This window comes from Chelonia mydas, chromosome 14, assembly GCF_015237465.2.
Source record: "Chelonia mydas isolate rCheMyd1 chromosome 14, rCheMyd1.pri.v2, whole genome shotgun sequence".
NCBI classification, from domain to species: Eukaryota; Metazoa; Chordata; order Testudines; family Cheloniidae; genus Chelonia; species Chelonia mydas.
This window is the reverse complement of record NC_051254.2, coordinates 17,125,096-17,144,697: the sequence shown is the minus strand read 5'-3', so window position 1 is coordinate 17,144,697 and position 19,602 is coordinate 17,125,096. Positions and strand designations below refer to the sequence as shown.

The 19,602-nt window shown below is 51.3% G+C and overlaps 1 protein-coding gene across 1 annotated transcript in view; it reads right to left on the bottom strand.

The window, feature by feature from the left end:
* Positions 1-2,156: 2,156 nt before the first annotated feature.
* Positions 2,157-19,602, bottom strand: part of MGAT5B (alpha-1,6-mannosylglycoprotein 6-beta-N-acetylglucosaminyltransferase B) — a 177,251-nt gene continuing 159,805 nt past the window's right edge. Inside the window, exons 16-19 of the mRNA XM_037914627.2 lie at positions 13,668-13,742; positions 11,026-11,300; positions 7,301-8,538; positions 2,157-6,557 (exon numbers count right to left, since the gene is read on the bottom strand). Coding sequence (XP_037770555.1) covers positions 8,340-8,538; positions 11,026-11,300; positions 13,668-13,742 — 549 coding nt within the window. The 3' untranslated portion in view covers positions 2,157-6,557; positions 7,301-8,339. The remainder of the gene's footprint in view (positions 6,558-7,300; positions 8,539-11,025; positions 11,301-13,667; positions 13,743-19,602) is intronic.

The following is a 19,602-nucleotide window of genomic DNA, read 5'->3' as shown; positions in this document are numbered from 1 at the left end:
GGGAGAGACTTAGCTCACAGCCAGTTGGCTTTTAGCTCATGCACTAACCTCCAGAGGTCCCCAGTTCAATCCCGCCCACCGATGACTGGGGTCTGTCGGCGTTATGCCTGCTCAGAGTTATGGGCCCTGGCAAGATGAATCCTCCGTGCAGCAGGATTTAAAAGTGGCAGGCTGGATTTAGAGGGCGAGTTTGCTCCAAGGCTGTTGGAAGGTAGAACAAAGGGGCACAACCAAGCCAGCTTCAAGGATTGCTGTGTCGGCGCTGGGCCAAGACCCCTGCCCACAGCTTCCCTCTAACAACTAAGCCCTGGTCTACACTAGGACTTTAGGTCGAATTTAGCAGCGTTAAATTGATGTAAACCTGCACCTGTCCCCACGATGAAGCCCTTTATTTCGACTTAAAGGGCTCTTAAAATCGATTTCCTTACTCCACCCCGACAAGTCGATTAGCGCTTAAATCGGCCTTGCCGGGTCGAATTTGGGGTACTGTGGACACAGTTCGACGGTATTGGCCTCCGGGAGCTATCCCAGAGTGCTCCATTGTGACTGCTCTGGACAGCACTCTCAACTCAGATGCACGATTGTCTGCCATTGCTCTGACGGAGGGAGGGGCGACTGACGACACGGCTTACAGGGTTGGCTTACAGGGAGCTAAAATCAACAAAGGGGGTGGCTTTACATCAAGGAGTATTTCAGGCAGGATTTCACGGAGGGTTCCAATAAGAAATGGTGCACCTAAGTTATTGTTCTTATTGGAACAAGGAGGTTAGTCTGGCCTCTGATTGATACATGGCTAGATTTACCTCGCTGCACCTTCTCTGTGAGTGACTGCAGTGTGACCTAGAGGAATGAGTCCCCTAGACGGGGGGGGTTGCAAATGAGTATAAAACAAATCTGGTCTATTTCTTGTTTTGATCCCTCCATCTATCTTTTACATCTTTGGCTGGCAGCAGACAGTGCAGAAGGACTGCAAGCTATCCACCTCTCATGGCTGCTCGGCAGAAGACGGTACAATAGGACTGCTAGCCATCCGTATCGCCTGCCTGCTCACCATAAGACGGTTCAATACGACTGATCGCAGGACTAAAGAGAATGACCTGGTCAAGTCACTCCAAACTTAGTCCCTGCACCCATGTCTGCCCAGGCACTCCTGGCCAACGTGGCCAGGAGCACCTCGGACATGACGATGAGGGCTACCAGTCCTATTGTACCGTCTGCTGCCACAAGGCAATGGGCTGCTGCTGCTGTGTAGCAATGCAGTACCACGTCTGCCAGCACCCAGGAGACATACGGTGACGGTTACCTGAGCGGGCTCCATGCTTGCCATGGTATGGCGTCTGCACAGGTAACTTAAGAAAAAAGGCGCGAAACGATCGTCTGCTGCTGCTTTCACGGAGGGAGGGAGGGAACGGGGGCCTGACGATATGTACCCAGAACCACCCGCGACACTGTTTTAGCCCCATCAGGCATTGGGATCTCAACCCAGAATTCCAATGGGCAGCGGAGACTGCGGGAACTGTGGGATAGCTACCCACAGTGCAGCACTCTGGAAGTCGACGCTTGCCTCGGTACTGTGGAAGCACTCCGCCGAGTTAATGCACTTAGAGCATTTTCTGTGGGGACACACACACTCGAATATATAAAAACGATTTCTAAAAAACCGACTTCTATAAATTCGACCTAATTTCGTAGTGTAGACATACCCTAAGGAGTGCCTTTAGGGAAGTAGTGTGGCTAGTGGCTTAGGAACAAAGAGATCTTGGTTCTATTCCTCGCTCTGCCCCTGGCCTGCAATGCACCTGTGAGCAAGTCAGGTGCTGTTCCTCAGTTTCCCCACTCACCCTTTATTTATCTTCTCTATTGGCTTATAAACTTTTCAGAGTAGGGTCTGCCTCTCACTCTGTGTTTGTACAGCGCTTAGCCCAATGGGATCTGATCTTGGTTGGGGCCCCTAAGTGCTACTATAATGTAAATACTAATAGTTTTAGACCCATTCAAGACTTCTTTTAAGGTAGCTTCCTGCTCTACCCAGCTCTGAGCTGCCAGAACACCTTTTCAGTGCTCCAGCTGGAACGTTTGAACTGGACACAGCAACTGTCTCATTGGACAGTAAGGCAGTAAAAGGGAGAACAGATCCAGCATGTGACCAATCTGTTTTATTTTTCAGCCCTGTTTCCACACTCCATATAACTTTATAGCTATTTTAATTCAAAAGAGGTTACACAACTCCAGTATAAGAAAAAATAAATGTTAGCAGCAACCCCCCAATAACAAGTTAGCTTTCACGGCCAGGCCTGAGTGAGCAACCCTACAATAACAAACCAGTATTTGCATCCCTGCTCAAATGCACAACCCTACAACCACAAACCAGCAGCTGTATCCTCGTGCTCATGAGCCACCCTGCATTAATAAACCAGTCTGCAAATATGCAATCTAAGACACACACTTTGGTAAAGGAATGGGAAAAAAAATTGAAATGTGAAGCACTCAAGCAGTTTCTCTAGGCAATGGTGACTAATACGGATACTTTACAAATAATGACAAGTACCTTAAAATGATTTTTCATACTACATTTTCACTGCTTTATGTGAAGACTTGTGCTAGTGTAACATGCATGGCATGAAACATTTGGGTCCCATCTTTCCAGGTAAGGATGAAATATTTTTGTTTTGTTTTCTTATCGTTTCACGGATAGGAGAGTGCATTATTGGTTTTAATTCATAGGGCTCAATTCTCATTTATGCTAAGGCTACTTTACACCACAGGCAGTGTAAAGGGGACTTAAAATGGAGTAAATTACACTTACTTCAATTGCAAACTCATGGGGTAGAGCTATCTTATAGATCTGTGTTTTACAGCACCTAGAACACTAGGTCCTGAGTGGGGCTCCGAAGTGCTATCCAAATAATAATACATCTACTCCCAGTGTAAGGCCCCTCAAACTGCTAGAGTGATGCAGAGTGGCCCCTGTGTAAATGGGAATTAGGCCCATCATCTCCTGGAATAATTAGATGGAGAACTCAAAAGGATGTTGACATGGGGGATCTCAGAGACCCAACCTGGAGAGATGAGAGAGGCTGACAATGAAAAAGCAAATGCAAGCAGCAAAAGAAACGATCCATCACATCCTTTTCCTCATCTCGCTGATGTATCAGTTATTACCAGAAATAAATATTGTTAAAAACTCTTGAGTTGGCTCGATTGCATCCCTCCCTCCCCAATACGCGCAGAGTGACTGTCACCGCAGAAGCTTTCCCAATTACTCCTTGTGCGGGGCCAGATATCCGCTGGTGCACAAGTGGGGAGCTGGCTCTTTATTACAGCAGTATCTCCTAATGCGACAGCATTGAGTGGCATGCAGGGTGAGGGACAGGTTTACGTGCCTCAGCCAGAGGCCTTTGCTCCCCACATTTCTGGTTTCTTTTGGCACAGAAGCCTGATCTGCAGCAGAACACGGCTCATTGGTCCCTCCAACCAATCACATGGGGGCATCACCTTCCTTCTTGTTATCACAATAGCTGAGAAATGCTCCCACCCTCTGTAGGATCCCAGGCTGAGAACAGTTCCCAATCCATCCAGAGAGACACAAAGAATGAGCCTTCCCTTTCATATGCCGGTCATTTTTATTTTCATATAAAACAAGAGACAAAGAGAGGCAAGGACAAAGCAGAGAACTGTACACGTATTACCAAGGGAGAAGGGGGATACACAATGTGTGTGAATCTCTACACTACCCCCATGTGGCACCATTTCAAAACAGCTCTCTGAGCAGGGAGCTGGTGATGCTGCTTGGTCTGCGTGTTGTGTACGGTGTATTTAGGGCTTCTGATTTTAGGTTTTAACCAATAAACACCAGTACAACACCACTGATGATAAAAAAATGTAATTGGTTTATCCAATAAACGCCAGAAAAACCCAGAAATGGTTACTCGGTTCGTGCTGATGTCACCCTTTTCCCAGTGATGTTTGTTTCTCTAGGGGATGCCCCTGCTCTCTGGCTTGCATCAAAGAGGTTGTCTACAGGAAGCAATAAAGTGGACTCTGGGTGTGTGACTGAATTGGTCCACGTAGACCCTGCTTGTGCATACTAAAGGTTCCCTAGTGCACTTTAACGTCGTGCTGTTTGACGCAGTACTCTGTTAACGTGCACGAAGGAACAAATGCACTAAACACCAGACCAGGGGTTCAATAACGAGCATGCTAAGCTTAAACCATGTGTAAGCCATTGTTATACATGTCATACAAATTAAAGTGGATCCTATTTAGAGAAGAGTTTTGGGAAGTACCCCCCCCAAAATCTCTTCCATATCAGAGAAAGCCCTGAAAAGGCCTGATTTCTGGACATGGACATAGAATTCAAAAATCACTAAAATACCCTCCCCAAATTTAAATGAATAAAGCCCCAAATCAGAAGCCCTCTGTACATTGTTTTCAGAAAGAGTTAATGCCCATCAGTGGTGTCAGGTACCATTTCTACCTAGGGAGATCAGAAAGGCTGGCAGTAGCCAGTGGGATGGTCATGCTGCTAGAGGCTGGCACAGCAGAGACTGAAGGCTCTCAGAAAAGTCGGCAGTGCACTGAAACGTGGTGCTGCTGGGAAGGAGCAGCGGTCAAACAGGGGGGCTAGAAGCACAGGTTAATCGTCCTAGCGAGGATGTGTTGTATCCAGCAGCAGTCTCATTTAGCAAATTGTGGCTGCACCCAGTGGTAACGCATGGGGCCCCATGCAACAGAGAAACCCACAGGCACCCTCCCAGTTTCCTCAGAAATCAGACGATTGTATGCCTCCTACTCCACTGGGATTTGAACCAGAGCCCGTCAGTGTTAAAAAGCACGAACCGCGCCCACTTGAGCCAAAGGAGTCATGTCTTAAGGCGGCAACAGTAATAGGCATTTATCCTCTTATACAGACCTGCCATCAGACAGCGACAAAGTCTCCCACTGCACTAGCATGGCTTACAATTGCACATGCAGACAGGTAATTTGTGCACACAAGGGGCAAAGGTGAAGGGTTTTGCAGACGGAACAGGCATTGCACGGGAATTCGCACACGTGGGCCTTAAGGGCCTTGTGGCTCAGTGACCAGGGGAAGGATTCAAGGTCCCCCAGATTTTTGTTTCTTTGCACAACTCAGCATCCTGAGTCCAGCAGTAATTCCTCCCCTTGGCTCATCCTACTGATGCTTCCCTTCCCGTTGAGAATACGAGTAAGTACTCAGGGCTGCAGCTGGCTCAGCCCTGGGCTTTCCCCTAGTTTCCCACTGCAACGCCACTCTCCGTTTTCTTGTCATGGTCCGATTTGATGCGGTTAAAGAAGTGCTGTTGGGAGCCTGCGACCCTTTAACATCTATTGATTCTTTTCGCCCACAATAATGGTCAGATGTCAGAATCCCACCTGCTGCTTGGTGGGCCGTCTTTCCTTCGCTGATCTGGTGTCTGCTGATCTTCCTCCTTCCAGCCAGGTGGGGCCGTTGGCTGCACATGGACAGTGAGAACAGTGCCAATCACCTCCCATTTACAGCAAGGGCAGCCCAAAGGTAGCAGTACACCCTCCCCTAGGATACAGCCTGGTCTTTCTATGGCCTCCATCACCACAGTATTTGAGCACCCCCTTGACGGACAAGAGGGAAGCCTTATGATCCTGTTTTACAGAGGGGGCTAGGAGGCATGGAGAGAGACGAAGACCTACACGCACAAAGTGATTGAGCTGCCTAAATCTGGGCTTTACGCACTTAAATCCCAGTTTTTAGGCATCACTGTGATCCACAAGACCCCCACTCAGCTGCCCCATAGCCCTGAAGGCACCTCAACTCACCTAAACTTTTTCAGTACAAGCCCCAAGGTACCTAAGTTTCTGCCCCCAAGCATGCGCACTGCTGCCCCAGGCAGGCCTCCAGGCACCTGTCCCATGCCTAAACCCCAGCACTATCCTCCAAGCAGGTGGAGAGAGCGGGGCTCAATCCAGCTGACATGCCCAGAGCCCACTTCATGCCACACACAGTGGCAGCAGTGCAGGAGACAGCCTCATTTGTCCCTTCAGCTCAGTGTTAGGGTGCTCACCCTGGAGGTGAGGTGAGAGGGGCAGGGTGTAGGACCCATGGGCTCCCTGTTAGCACCTTCAGAGGTGCTGGCACTCCGATGGGTGGGCCAGCTGAGGATGGAGACATCCCCTCCCTTTGGACTAGCCCTTGGAGATGGCTGAGCAGCGGGAGGGGAGGACTCTGAAAAGGGGGTGCACACCCTGGGACCCCCTAAGAGGAGGGCTTGCGGACTCGGCCACCATTCCTCCTGGGATTCCAGCTACAGCCCAGCCCCTTCATCCCCCATTGGGTGCAGCAGGCAGTCTTGCCGTCCTTTCGCACAGCAGAGCAGGATCACAGCCTGGGCAGGTGCTGGCAGGCAGGCGGGCAGAGAGAACATGTAGCTTCATCCCCTGAGAGCCCAGCGAGGTGCCCGCATCCCCTGCTGTGAGAACTGAACCTCTCCCTCTCTGACGTGCATCTCACTGCACAGACCCCAGTCAGGGTACGGAAGACACAGAGATCCCAAGTTGTCACCCTGGGAAAGCAAGAGAGAGGCCGAGGGGAACGGCAGCCGATCAGCGTCACAAGCTGGAAGGCGGGTGTCCCAGCGCCTCTTCACAAATGGGGTGAACTCCCACACTAGCTCCAGTGCAGCCCTCCTCCCTAGCCCCGTGCCGGCACCGGGATACAGCCCCGCCCCCCATGCTCCACCCCAGCCCTGCGCCGGCACCAGGAGAGAGCCCCCCAGCCTCCACGCAGTGGATTCTGCTCATAGGCAGTAGGGATAATTGCCAGGCTCACTCCGGGAGTGGCTCCCAGTGGAGGGGTTGAGCATTGTGTGCCCCCTCCCCCAGCGGTGAGAGACCAGCAGATTCCTTGGGCAGGGGCCACCCTTTTTGGGGGGATCTCTCAGCTGTGATGCTCCTGCTGCCCAGCTAACCCGCCCCCCACGCACCCCTCCGCCTGCTGTGCCTGCTCGAACCTGCCAGGGGTCAGGCTGCTCCACACCCCGGTCTCACAGGGGCAGCCCATGCTCCCTGGTGGTGCAGAATGTCTCTGACTGAATGGGAGTTTGTAGGGCTATTGGCCTGTCTCCCCAGCCCCTAGAGGACTAACACCTCTCCCATGGGCTGTCTTGGGGTGGGATCTTAATTCAAACAAAAAACTCACAAAGTAACACAAAACAAAGCTCTTCCCCTGAGCAGCCCTGGCTGCAGGGGTCTTTCCCCTGGACGCTGCCCCTATTCCCACCCCTTTGCTCCAGGACCAGGCACCAACCTCTCTCCTAGAGCTCCCTTTCCAGCAGCTCTTTCAGACCTTTCTGGAACACACCTGACCCCTTCCCAGCTGGGTCTGATAATGGAACAGGGCTGACTGGCCCCAGGCCCCCAGCCCCTTAAAGGGGCAGAGCACCCCGTCCTGGGGATGGTGAGGACTGGCTGCTATAGCCAAGGCCTTCATCTGGGAAACGAGTACAGCTGCAAGAAGAGATGGGGAACCACTTGGTGGGGCAGGGTCAGCTCCCTCCCTTTGAACGTCCCTCTTTGGCCCCAGCTATGAATGGGTCGATCCCTGCACGCTCTGTTCTGGCATATGAATGCCACAAACATCAACACCCCCCCGAGCTACCGCACTGGGACGCTTGTCTCTGGTGCTGTGATGTCATGCCCAGAATCCCCGCACTTCTGCAGGGCAGGGGTCCCAAGCTCTAACGAGTGCTAGTGGCGGGAACGGAACAAGAGACGTGCTCCCGTCAGCGTGTGTAGAATGCCTCCCCCTCCCCTTCCAAAGCCTGGACAGCTGATCGGACTGATAGACTCGAAGGCATCTTTCTAGATGCGTCTGGCACTGGAGCCTTCCAAGATCTGTCACCCCCGCGTAAGTATTTCTAAGGAGGTTGTTCCAAATAACTCCGCAGGAAGGACCGGTGGTTGTTTTGCTGCTTTAATTTGATAAAAAATATAAATAAATAAACAAGGACGTTCAAAGAGGATGAAACCCAAACCCAAAGGCTCCTGGTGCCTTGTCCTACTGAAGCGGCTCTGGGCTCCTCTGAAGTCCAGGTGGGCTTGGGTGTGGAAGGAGATGTGTCTCAAGAAAAAAAAAATCCAACATGAGCAGATGGTGATTCACGGACGTTTGACTGGCAGACAAAACAACCGACAGAGTCTGACATCCAAAGTCTCGACATGAGTTTCCAAGAAGAGGGAGCTGTCCTGTCCTTCTTGGGTATTGCAGAAGCTTTGAGAAAAAGCTACTTGTTGCGTGTGGCGTGTCACAACACACGCTCTCCGGGCGCTGGGAGCAGGGGGTGGAATCACAAGCAGTCCCTGCACAGCGCCACTTGTCCTTTCCGGTAATCGCGACATGGGCAGAGGCGCCGGTACTTGGTGCTGTAGCCTGCGCAGCTGTACAGCAGCGGTTCCTTCTGAAGGTAGCACTCCTGCACATTTTCAGCCAGCGCTGGGTAGAGGTGGCTCATCTCGGACTCCGTGGTGTCACAGGCAATGCGAAGCCTGGGAAACAAATACCCAAAATTGAATGTTGCTGTGTCCATCTCTGCACCTGCTCTTCAGCAGGTTTCACGCTGGATCAGAATGTGACTTTAGGGAGGGCTGCTACATCTCTGGGGGAGATTTGAACACTGCTCTGTTTACAGAACCTCCCTGCTTCGAATGTCGCTGCAGACCTGTCCCTGCCCCACAATAACACTAAGCTTACGTGATGTATGATTTGCATAGTAAGTGCTTGGAAACTACATGTGGCTACCTGAGCAACCTGAGATCTGTGTGACCCATGCAGCCCAGACGTGAAACCTGTGAGATCATCCCAACCTATGTGTGCAATCCGCATGGCCCAAGCAAACCACCCATGGAATCCAAGGGACTGGCACAAGGACACATAATAGGCTCTCTGGGCCACACTGCACTTTCAGACGGCCATGTGCGGCGGCCATTGACTTCAATGGGAGCTGCTCCCATGCATCTGAGAGATTCTAGGCACTTGTGTGACACATGTGAGGCGCATGTATCAGATCCATGTGTGGGTTATTGTGAGAGGCGATTGGCCACAGGGCAGGGAGAGGTCAGTGTGATGGGACACGCCCCCATCCCGCTGACAGCAAGCTAACAAGCGTCTCTGCACTCAGACAGTGCCGAGTAGGCGCACCTGCAGAGCATGCCCTACCTACAAGTGAAGCTGGCCATAGAGCAGCGGGTGAGTTTCCCAAGAGGAGAGGCTGATAGAGACAGCGAGGGAGCCCGGTAGCCACACCTGACCAGTGACTTGTGCTTGCTTTCCCCCCTGCCTTGTTTAGGGCAGACAGACATTGCAGCCCTGTGCGGTGCTCCGGATGTCTGTTCTTCTCTGATCTAGCTACAGGACACTGATGGAGCAGCACCAGGGACTGGAGGTAACTGGACTCAGAAAGTACCCTGGGAGTGAGCTCAACTCCCCTGGGGAACCGCGAGCTAACCAGGAGGGGAGGTTCCAGATGGGACCCAGGGGCAAGAAACACAAAGAGACGACAGCCAAACGCTGAGAGCTGAGAGCTGGGTTGACTGCAGCCAGCACCAGCAAACTTCTTGGAGTAGCATGAGAGGGAGGAATGGACTGGATGGAAAGTGAGATTGTCTTGCTTCCTCCAATCTGTAGGTGGAGCTAGAATGCCGGGGTCTCCTCTGGTCAGCAGCAGAATGCCCCTGGGTATCTCTGCATGCCCAATGGCTCTACCTAATAAACTCCGAGCTGAACTACTGACTCTGAACAGGTGATTTCATTCGGGGGGCGGAGGGGAAGGAGCGGAGTGAGTGGAATCTGCACTCCTGCTCTAATTTATCATATAAAAATGTCACTAGGACTCAAATTGCCTGCCTGACCAGCGTGACAGAAATGGCAATGCTTGCATTTTAATTGTCCACCGTGCAGCATGGAATCGGGAGGCAGATTTATGCCCTATTAAAAACTTCACTGCCTGTGTGTTCAAAATGGAGTGTTGCAGAGAAAGGTATGAAAGGCGGGGGGAGAGGGAAAGGTGCCTGAAAAATCCAACATTTGTTTTGAAGCAGAAGCCCATTCGGGCACAATGCATGCAAGTGACACAAACAAAGCAGACTGTGCATGTGGGGTTGTGTACAAAGGACACTGCAATGGACCACAGGGAGGTACAGCAAGGGGAGCTGTGTTTGCAAGATTGCAGAAAGTAGCACTGGGAGAACAGAATAACCTCACCTTTCAAAAGGTCAATGAGGGAGTGTTGCCTAGCAGTTAGAATAAGGGCTTGCGAGACAGGATACCTGGGTTCTGTTTTTGGCTCTGCTGCTGGCTTGGTGTGCAGCCTGGGGTAAGCTATGTGGGGTCAGATTCTCCAAGGAGCTCAGTGTCCAGCTGCTCCCATTGTGACATCTAGGGCCAGACTCTCCAAGGAGCTCAGCACCCAACATGCCCACCACATGCTGAGCACTCTCAGAACTTAACGTGAGCCATGTCTGCCCAGTGTGGCACTCTGTCCCCTTCTAGTGCTGGCCAGGCCAACTAGCACTTGATGAGCCTGTGATGGTCTCGGCTAAGAAAGGGGCATCTTTTAGCTCAGATAGTACAGGCTCATGTATAAAGATCCCAAGGTCCCAGGTCTGATCTGTGCTGCTGACAACCCATCCAAGGGGTCGGCGTTACGCTTAAATTGGAGCTAAGCCTGGGTGAGGAAGCTGATCTTTTCTCACCGTTCTGGCCTTAGGTCCTAATTTTCAGAGATGCTTAGCACCCATGGCTGTCACTGACGTTAGCTGGCCCTGGCCTGTGCAGCTCTGCCAATCAGACCCTTAACCTCTCTGTGCCTCAGTTTACCCATCTGTAATACAGGGATAATAATGTTGCCCTATGATAGAGGAGTGCTTTGAGGCCTAACAAAAGCATTTTGGGGGCCCTTAAATAGGGGTGCTATAGCAGGACAATGGATTATTATCACCCCACCGTGCAGGTGGAGGTGCGAGAGCCATACTCACTGGAGAAACACGTCCTTCTTGTTGAGAAACTCGAAGAATGTTGGCTCACAGACCAGCCCATGCTCCTGACAGGTCTCAGTGCAGGCTCGCCCAGCCTCAGACACCCACACCTGCATGGAGCTCATGGGAGGCCAGACATGGGGGGCGCTGCTGCCGTTGTACGACCACACAAGGTGAGTGGCGTTCGGCGACAGGGTGAACGGGCTTGGCGAGCTTGGCATAGCATGGCCATTGGGCTTCGCTGGCAGAGGAGGAGAAGCTCCAGCACAGAAATCCTAGCAGGACAGAAAAGGACAGGTCACAGAGTGCCCCACGGAATGGAAACGGTTAAACATCAGGCCGGTCTGAAGGGAATCACTTTCTAGGTTGCAGCTGAGGCTCGCTCTGCTGCCTTGAGCTCAGGTCCCTTCCACCAGCTAGAAGGTAACTCCTGAGGGCCTCCCCAGGCAGCAGCTAGGGCTGCTGAATGTATATGACTCCGACTCTGTTACTGACTCCTGCCCTGACCTGGTGGACCTTCCCTGCAGCAGACAGATCAAAGGGCTCTTCCCACACTGCCGAGCTTTGTGAGCAAAGGATCTCAGATGAGAGGCTGTTTCTGCTCCAGCTCTCCCAGGTTCCAGTGCATCCCAGGAGCCAGCTTACAGGGGGCCCAAGGAGCCCAGTCCCCAGGGATTTGCTCTGATAAATGCCTACAGACATGCTTAGGATCTGGAGCTAAACTAGGGTCCCAGAGATGAGCGGCCCCCTATTTCCCCTGTTTTTTGTGGCAGGGTTCCATACAGAGCATCTCTCTCCTTGTCACCAGGATGTACTGATAACTGCAAAGGAACAAATCCCTGCAGATACGGCGCGACTCCTCACTCGTCTCCACCCAGGCACAGCCCAGACAAGCGGTGGGCAGGGCTGCTATGGTACCTGAATCACAACCACAAGCACCACCTCGCTACCCAGCCCCTGTTCAGGAAAGTCCCAAAGCTGCAATTGGTGGGTGCCACCAGAGGATTAGGAAGAAGCATCCATGGCTCCTGCCAGTACCATGCCGGGCTCCAGCCAGAGGCACTGGCCCTTGACTTTCATGAGTCCTAAATCCCCTCTCAGATTCAGACACCAATAGCCCCCAGGGCTCTAGGCCCTGCCACCGGCTAGCTGGCTGTGTCCTGAGCCACTGGTGAGGATGTATGTCTGACAGCTAGGGTTGCCAGCCATCTGGTTTTCAACTGGAATGCCCAGTCGAAAAGGGACCCTGGCGGCTCTGGTCAGCACTGCTGACCAGGCTGCTAAAAGTCCGTTTGGCGGCGCAGCGGGGCTAAGGCAGGCTCCCTGCCTGCCCTGGCTTTGCATGGCTCTTAGAAGCAGTGACAGGTTCCTCCGACTCCAGGGCAGCCAGGGGGCTCCACACGCTGCCCCCGCCCCAAGCGCCGGCTCCACTGTTCCCATTGGCTGGGAACCACAGCCAATGGGAGCTGCAGGGGCAGCGCCTGTGGGCGGAGACAGCCTGCAGAGCTGCCTGGCTGCACCTCCACCTAGGAGCCAGAGGGACATGTCACTGCTTCCAGGAGCTGCCTGAGGTGAGTGCCGCCCGGAGCCTGTACCCTGAACCCCCTCCCACTTCCCCAGCCCTGAGCCCCCTCCTGCACTCAAACTCTTTCCTGGAGCCCACACGCAGAACTGCCTCCTGCACCCCAATCCTCTGCCCCAGCCTGGAGTCCCCTCCCACACAAACCCCTCATTTCTGGCCCCACCCCAGAGCCCGCACCCTCAGCCAGAACCCTCATCCATTCCCGCACCCCAACTCTCTGCCCTAGCCTGGTGAAAATAAGCGAGTGAGTGAGGGTGAGGGAGAGTGAGTGACGGAGGGAGGGGGGATGGAGTGAGCAGGGGCGGCGCCTCAGATAAGGGTCGGGGCACGGATGGGGCCTCATGGAAGGGGCGGGGCAGGGCGCAAGGCAAAGGTGTTCAGTTTTTGGCAATCAGAAAGTTGGCAACCCTAATGAGAGCACACACAATAATCACTGGCTGCAGAGCCACCCAGGGGAGGTCACTGGTGCTTTCAGACCTTGGGATTAAGAAGGGATAGATATCCTGGAATGCTCTGAATGAAGTGATTTAGCAACGACTGCTCCTCTCAGACAGGCCTTGGGCCTTGACCTGCATGGCGACAATGCAACACCTCCCACGCAGCCCTGCCAAGAACTCACAGGCTGTGAACCTGGGCAGTGAGGGGATCTCAGAGGTTCCCCCAGGTCTGCAGGAAAGGGGAGTGGGTTCACAGGAGTTTCCTCTCTCCCCGTGTTTTGCTCTGGGATTCAGGTTGCACTGAGCTCTATTTGTCTTGTTTAGAATGAAACTACTAACACTTCCCTGGAATCAGGGGCTGAGGAGACTCATTGCAACCCACCACAACCGCCCCACCCCTGGGTCACTCCAGTCCCCCACAACTACCTCCCTCCCCAGTCAGGTCACTCCAAACCTCAGGCCCTGGCTGGCTGAAAAGTGTTGTGACCCTCCGTGTCCCTTTTGGCGAACCTGCAGTTTGTTGTACATCTTTAAATACAGCCTGCTGGCCATGATGCCTGGCTGGCTGCTTCCCCCAAGAAATGAAGTGGGAAGCCCTGTGGGGTGGGAGAGCGGTCACGGACCTGGTGCTGAATGTAGGCGTGAATCCGCTCCAGCATCCCCTCGCAGGTGTATTCATAGGGTACATAAGGGTCCACCTGTGGAAAGGAAGCAATAGGACATAGTCACAAGCAGGGAAAGACCACTCCCTTCCCCTTGGCTTAGGGCTTTCAGCTGCCTACCACTTACAAACCCAGCTCAGAGTGCCTGTGGGAGGAGGAAAGTTACTGGGAGCTTGTACTCACAGACCAGTTTTCCTAATGCCTTTTCATGTTTCCTTTCACAGCAAGACCTCCTGCAACCCATTTCCAGGCCCATCTTTATTGGTGGGAGCAGCTAATGTCAGGTGTAAGGTGGGCACACAAACACCGACCAGTGCTCCAAAGACATGGCTTGCTGCATTGCTGCCTGCTCTGAAGACTCCACTGGGCTGACTATAGAAGCAGGGCGCTTGGCTCCCAGCAAGGGAAAGCAGCAGTGTGGACAGGGTTACTAATCTCCAGTACTAATTAATCCATTCTTAATCATTCCTCACACTTTGCGCTAGAGCTGTGTAGGACCCAGAACTTCTGTTTCCTGGGAAGTTCCACAATTTCGATATTTATTTTTTAGTTCTGAATCAGAATGATTTTCAACAATTTTTTGTTTTAGGTCAATCAAAACAAAATATTTCAATTCTGACTGTTTTATATTATTAATTATTATTATTATCTAATACAAAATAAAATAAAATTTTGGAAAGTCCTTAAAAAAAACCAGAATGTTCCATTCCAATAAGTCGCGGTGAAATGTAGTTGAAATCAACATGCTTCCGCAGAAAGTCTAGATTGAGACGAATCAGCAGTTTCTAACAGGAAAACATCCCACTGGAAAATTTCTGACCCGCTTTACTTTGCACGTCTCTAGCTCCTTTCACTCAAGCATCTTTTCCTGGGAGAGTGGTGCACCACTGAAGCAATCTGCTGTCTGGAGAGACACATGGCCTTGTCTCCAGCTCTGCTACCCCGCCAAAGTTTTCTTGGGCACTTTCAGGGATGCTGGCGATCATCATGTTGGACCTGTCAGAAACGCCAACAGACACATGCAGCCATCTGCTACCAGGAGGCATGTGGATGGAGTAGGAACTTGAAAGATAGGAGCCCCAACAACAGACGGGCTCAGCAAAACAAACAGCTCTTTGTGAGACTCCCCCGTTCCTTCCTTTCCCCTCATTCTAGGAGATCAGAACTCAGAATGTGGCAATTAAGAATCAAAAGAAAGCCTGGAGATTACATGTGTGTGGAGTGCTGCCCACACACAGCAAAAGCCCCTACTGTCTGTCTGGTGTACCCACCTGTTGTCTCTTAAGCGTAACGTAGGCAGTAAGCATTTTCCACTTTTTGTCATACAGCACTTAGGATGATGGAGCCTTGCTCCCTGAAGGGGGCTCCAGGTGCTACCACAACAATACTTACAATATTTGGAGTTACAATATTTGGAGCTGCTCAAAGTTTGTGTCACAAAAATGGCCTAGATAAAGAAACAAAGACTGTCGACACTATCAAGATGTGCCATGTCTTGCAAAAAAAAAATTTTTTTTTGTGTGTGTTTATCAAAACCTGCATTTTCTTACTGAAAACCGGGTTTTCAACAGTTTGGGGTAAACACAGGATGGAAAACGTCCTGGGACATGGGTTCATCTCAAACACTGCTCAGGTGCAAATGTACCAGCGGGCTTCTCAAATGACCTGCAGAGCAGACAAAAGTCTGGCTAGAAGACGAAATCTTTAAAGAGCCACCAAGAGCTGGGTGCCCACTCTGGGCAGGAGATAAGTGCCAGGAGATAGCTCCAGCCAGGACCGCTCTAGGCACCAGCAAAGCAAGCCCGTAACGTGCTTGGGTGGCACAATTCCCGGGGCGGCATTCCGGCTGTCCTTTTTCGTCTGTTTGTTTGTTTGCTTGGGCAGTTGCACTCTCGGAGCTTGAGGCAGCAAAAAACCTAGAGCCGGCCCTGGCTCCAGCAGAGAGACCAGGGTGCCAGCATTACAGAGCATAGGGCCTGGCCTATATGGGAGAGTGCTAACATTGTAAAGAAGAGGGACTGGGGAGACTGGGATATTCCCAGGATTGTAAGAATAGGGTGACTGGAAAGACCGAAATCTTCAGAACATTACATAGCACAGCAACGCTGCTATATAGTAAAACACAGGAAATTTGGGGCAGGGGAATGACATGTGAGCTTAGAAAAGGAAGTGCATTCCCTGGGCAGATACCTCCACATTAATCCAGACATGCAATAACTGACATATTCTGTTATGTTGCACCACCCGCATCCAAACACTGTTGACCGAGTTTTTTTTAAAGTGGTGGCAGATGCTCAAGAACTAGGGCCTGTTTGGGTCATAGAAATGTTGCCAGTTATCTGTGTTGTACATGAAATGAGTTTGGCAGGTCTCAGCGCAGTTCTGAGTGCACTGTGTCAATGTGACAAAAACCACCACAGCTGTCAGCACTAATCCAACACCTTTGCAGGCCGTCTGAGCAGCAAGGCTAAGGATTCCCTGGGCCTGGAGTCTAAAGCCATCCAGCAGTACGGGTGGTCCGCCTGTGGGTCCCACGTGAGGCACGTTGGCAAGGATCAGGGTGGAGAAACTTGCATGGCTGCTGTCCATGCCACGTAGGACTTCCAGCTCCAATGCTGTCTCTCTCACCAGCAATAAGTTCACAGAAAAACAATTACATCTCATTTCCCTAGCACTGAATAGGGGCTGCACCTCAACAAAACGACCCCCTGTAGTGTCCTAGCCAAAGTGTTGGGGCGTGGGGGAAATCCAGGGAAACATTCACACAATTTTAGATGCATTCAAATGCCATCCACCCCTGTTGCAGCCTGAGACACCCCCAGGCACATCCCTGTCCTTTTTTTAAGGTCCGTCAGCTCAGGGCCTCATGGAACAGGCGCCCCCCGTCAATGTCAGTTCAGTGTGCTTGGGGCCTTTCAGGATTTTTAGCCCAGTCTTTCTATTGCTAGTGGCAAAGATTCTGGGCAGGACCCTGCCCTCTCCATCATCGATGCGCAGAGGAGTTGGGGATACAGGGAGACTATTCTCTACTGCAGTGGTTTTCAACCTTTTTTTCATTTGCAGACCCTTCAAAAATGTTGAATGGAGGTGCAGACCCCTTTGGGAATCTTAGGTAGTCTTTGGACCCCCAGGGGTCCACGGACCACAGGTTCAAAACCACTGCTCTATGGTAATGACCACCTTTCACAGACTCCTTAGACATAGTTTGCCGACGCCAAGGAGTCCGCAGATCACAGGTTGAAAAACCACTGCTCTACTGCATAGGCCACAGAGCAGGATCTCCACCTGGGGTTCAAGACAGCTCTAGCGACAAGCTAGTGTGCTAGGCACAGCACCATGGCCCGAGGGGGTATGATCTGCCAGCTAGGGAGTGGGCCCAACCCATTATTAAATAATGTTTTGTATTCAACTCTCCAGACTGGCAGCATCTGAGTGCTGTCCTGCAAAGAAACCCACAGCAGGAAATTTCAACAGGAAACAAGACCTGCTGCCAATAAAGTATTGAATCCGACCTAGAGACTCCGAGCCCATCACCTGCCACCTCCCAATGCAAACGCCTCCCCAGCAGCCAGGCTAGCACTGTTTTGGGACAGGGTTTCCTGCTGAGTTAGTGACCACAGCTGAGTGGAACAGAACTCCTGAAGGTAATAATCCATTGATGGCAGCAGAGCTAAGCTTGGTGGGTCCAGGTCTGGACCATGTGCTGGTGTTGGGGGCAGGAGCAGAGTCTAGCAGCAGGAACTCTGATTGGTTCTGCTCTCCAGGCCTCTGCAAACCTGCTTCGCTATAGGGTCCAGTGTGCCCACTAGCGCTGATGAGGAAGGGATTAAGAAGGTAGGTGGGACGCAGAGGGAGAGACAAAGGAGCACCAGTGAAACATCCCAAAGGGTGAATAATCTTTGTATCTTGTTTCCAGTTTTGCAAGCAATACATCATTTCCCCTCTGCTCCACCTCCCCACCCCCTTCACCAAGCCCCAGAGGGGAAAAATGCCTAATGGAGTCTCAATGGAGATTTAACATTTGGAGCTTAAGCTTTATTGCACCACAAAAGACACGCTATATGTAAAACAGGGCCTCTGCTGAGACCGATTAGCATTTAAATGGAAGCTATGATTAGCAATAAAAGTGAGCAGGACTAAAGAAATAGCGGGTGGGAGAGAGCAGGAGGCTCTAGACATTAGGGCGCACAGGAATAAAGGGTTTGCCGTGCAACTCTGGAATGAGACCAGGCGCAATGAAATTACTGAACAACGATAGCCCTGCAGCTGGCACCTTGCCCGCCTCACCATGACTAATGCAGTCAACAGCACAGACACTTGAACCTGCTTTGCTGATCTTCCCATATCGCATTGAATCCCACTTTGTCCCACTGAGTCACTTTTCTCATTATCCCTCCGTTCTTCATCTGCTGTGGCTTGCAGTTTGACTTCTTCCTATTTGTTTTCTGGCCCTGATTAGCATTGCCCTAAACCCCACCAGCCCCCACATCAGATTGGCCTGTCTCTGCCTAAAATCCAAAGGGACGGCATCTAATAGTTATCATTAGCAGCAGATGACGCATGACAGAACATGTCAATGGAGAAGTCAGAGACGCGCAGCGCGATGTCATGTCACACCATCCCCAGGGGTGTCCCAGAGGTGACCAAGGCACTGGGCCTAGGAATGACTGCAATAAAGCACGGCTTTATATTTTAGCTGGGAGCAGACTAATGGATGAGAGAAGTGGCCGTCTCTTGTGGAGAGGAAGGGATGGGAAGAATGGAGTCCCTGAGGTGACTTCCATTGGCTCTCAAATGAGGTCACAGTGGTGCTGAGAGGCTCCATGCTTCGTGCTGATGGAAATATTTCTTTTGAAACATTTTTTTAATGAAACATTTTCATTTTCCTTAAAAACGGTCAGAAACCATTTCCCAGCAAGCTCCACCCACACTCTGGCCAAGATCCGCCTTCCTAAGACCCTGCCCCCCTGACCATAAGCCACCTGTGTTTTAAAGCCACCTCTGCAATTCTTTACTTTCTCTGGTTTGTGACGCTTTCACCTGGGCCTGGAAAGATCATTTCCCTCTCTGCTGCTATTTAGTGGTATATGTGGTGGCAGAGTATATTTTTTCTTTACAATGTTTAATGGTGGTTAGAGCTGGTGAAAGGTGCCACAGCCCAGGAGATGGCAGGCCTCTGTCTACATGTGTCAAGTTGGAGGCAGTGTCAGCTTCCCCCGTACCCTCCTCTGCCAATGTGCCTCAACCCTGACTCCTCTAAGAGCAAGAAGGACGTTCAGTCTTCATGGTCAGTTTAGCCCTTTGTCTCTCTGTGGGAGATGACCAATTTAAGTGCGGTTTTGGGGTGGACATTTTGTGACAAAGACAGGTGCCTAATAAGAATTGGGCTGAGACCCACCAAACATTCATTTCACGCAGACCACCGAACAGGTCAGTTATTACAGATCTGGGGCCAGGTTTGAATGGGTGATCCAGAGATTTTTTTTTAAATAAAAAGACTCTCCTCTCCCATTACTGATTCTCTGAACAAGTCAGTGCCCTTGTCTGGTGATTCTGGTGGAGTGGAAGCAAACTTTGCTTTAGTCTTGTTCATACACCATCCAGCACAATAGCAATGGTGCCTAGAAACTACAGTGACAGACACATTGTAACAGTGTAACACTACTGCAAAAAAAGTAAGCATCGTTCTGGGATGTATTAGCAGGAGTGTTGTAAGCAAGACTCGAGAAGTAATTCTGCTGCTCTATTCCACGCTGATTAGGCCTCAACTGGAGTATTGTGTCCAGTTCTGGGCACCACATTTCACAAAATATGTGGATAAGTTGGAGAAAGTCCAGAAAAGAGCAACAAAAATGATTAAAGGTCTAAAAAACATGACCTTTGAGGGAAGATTCAA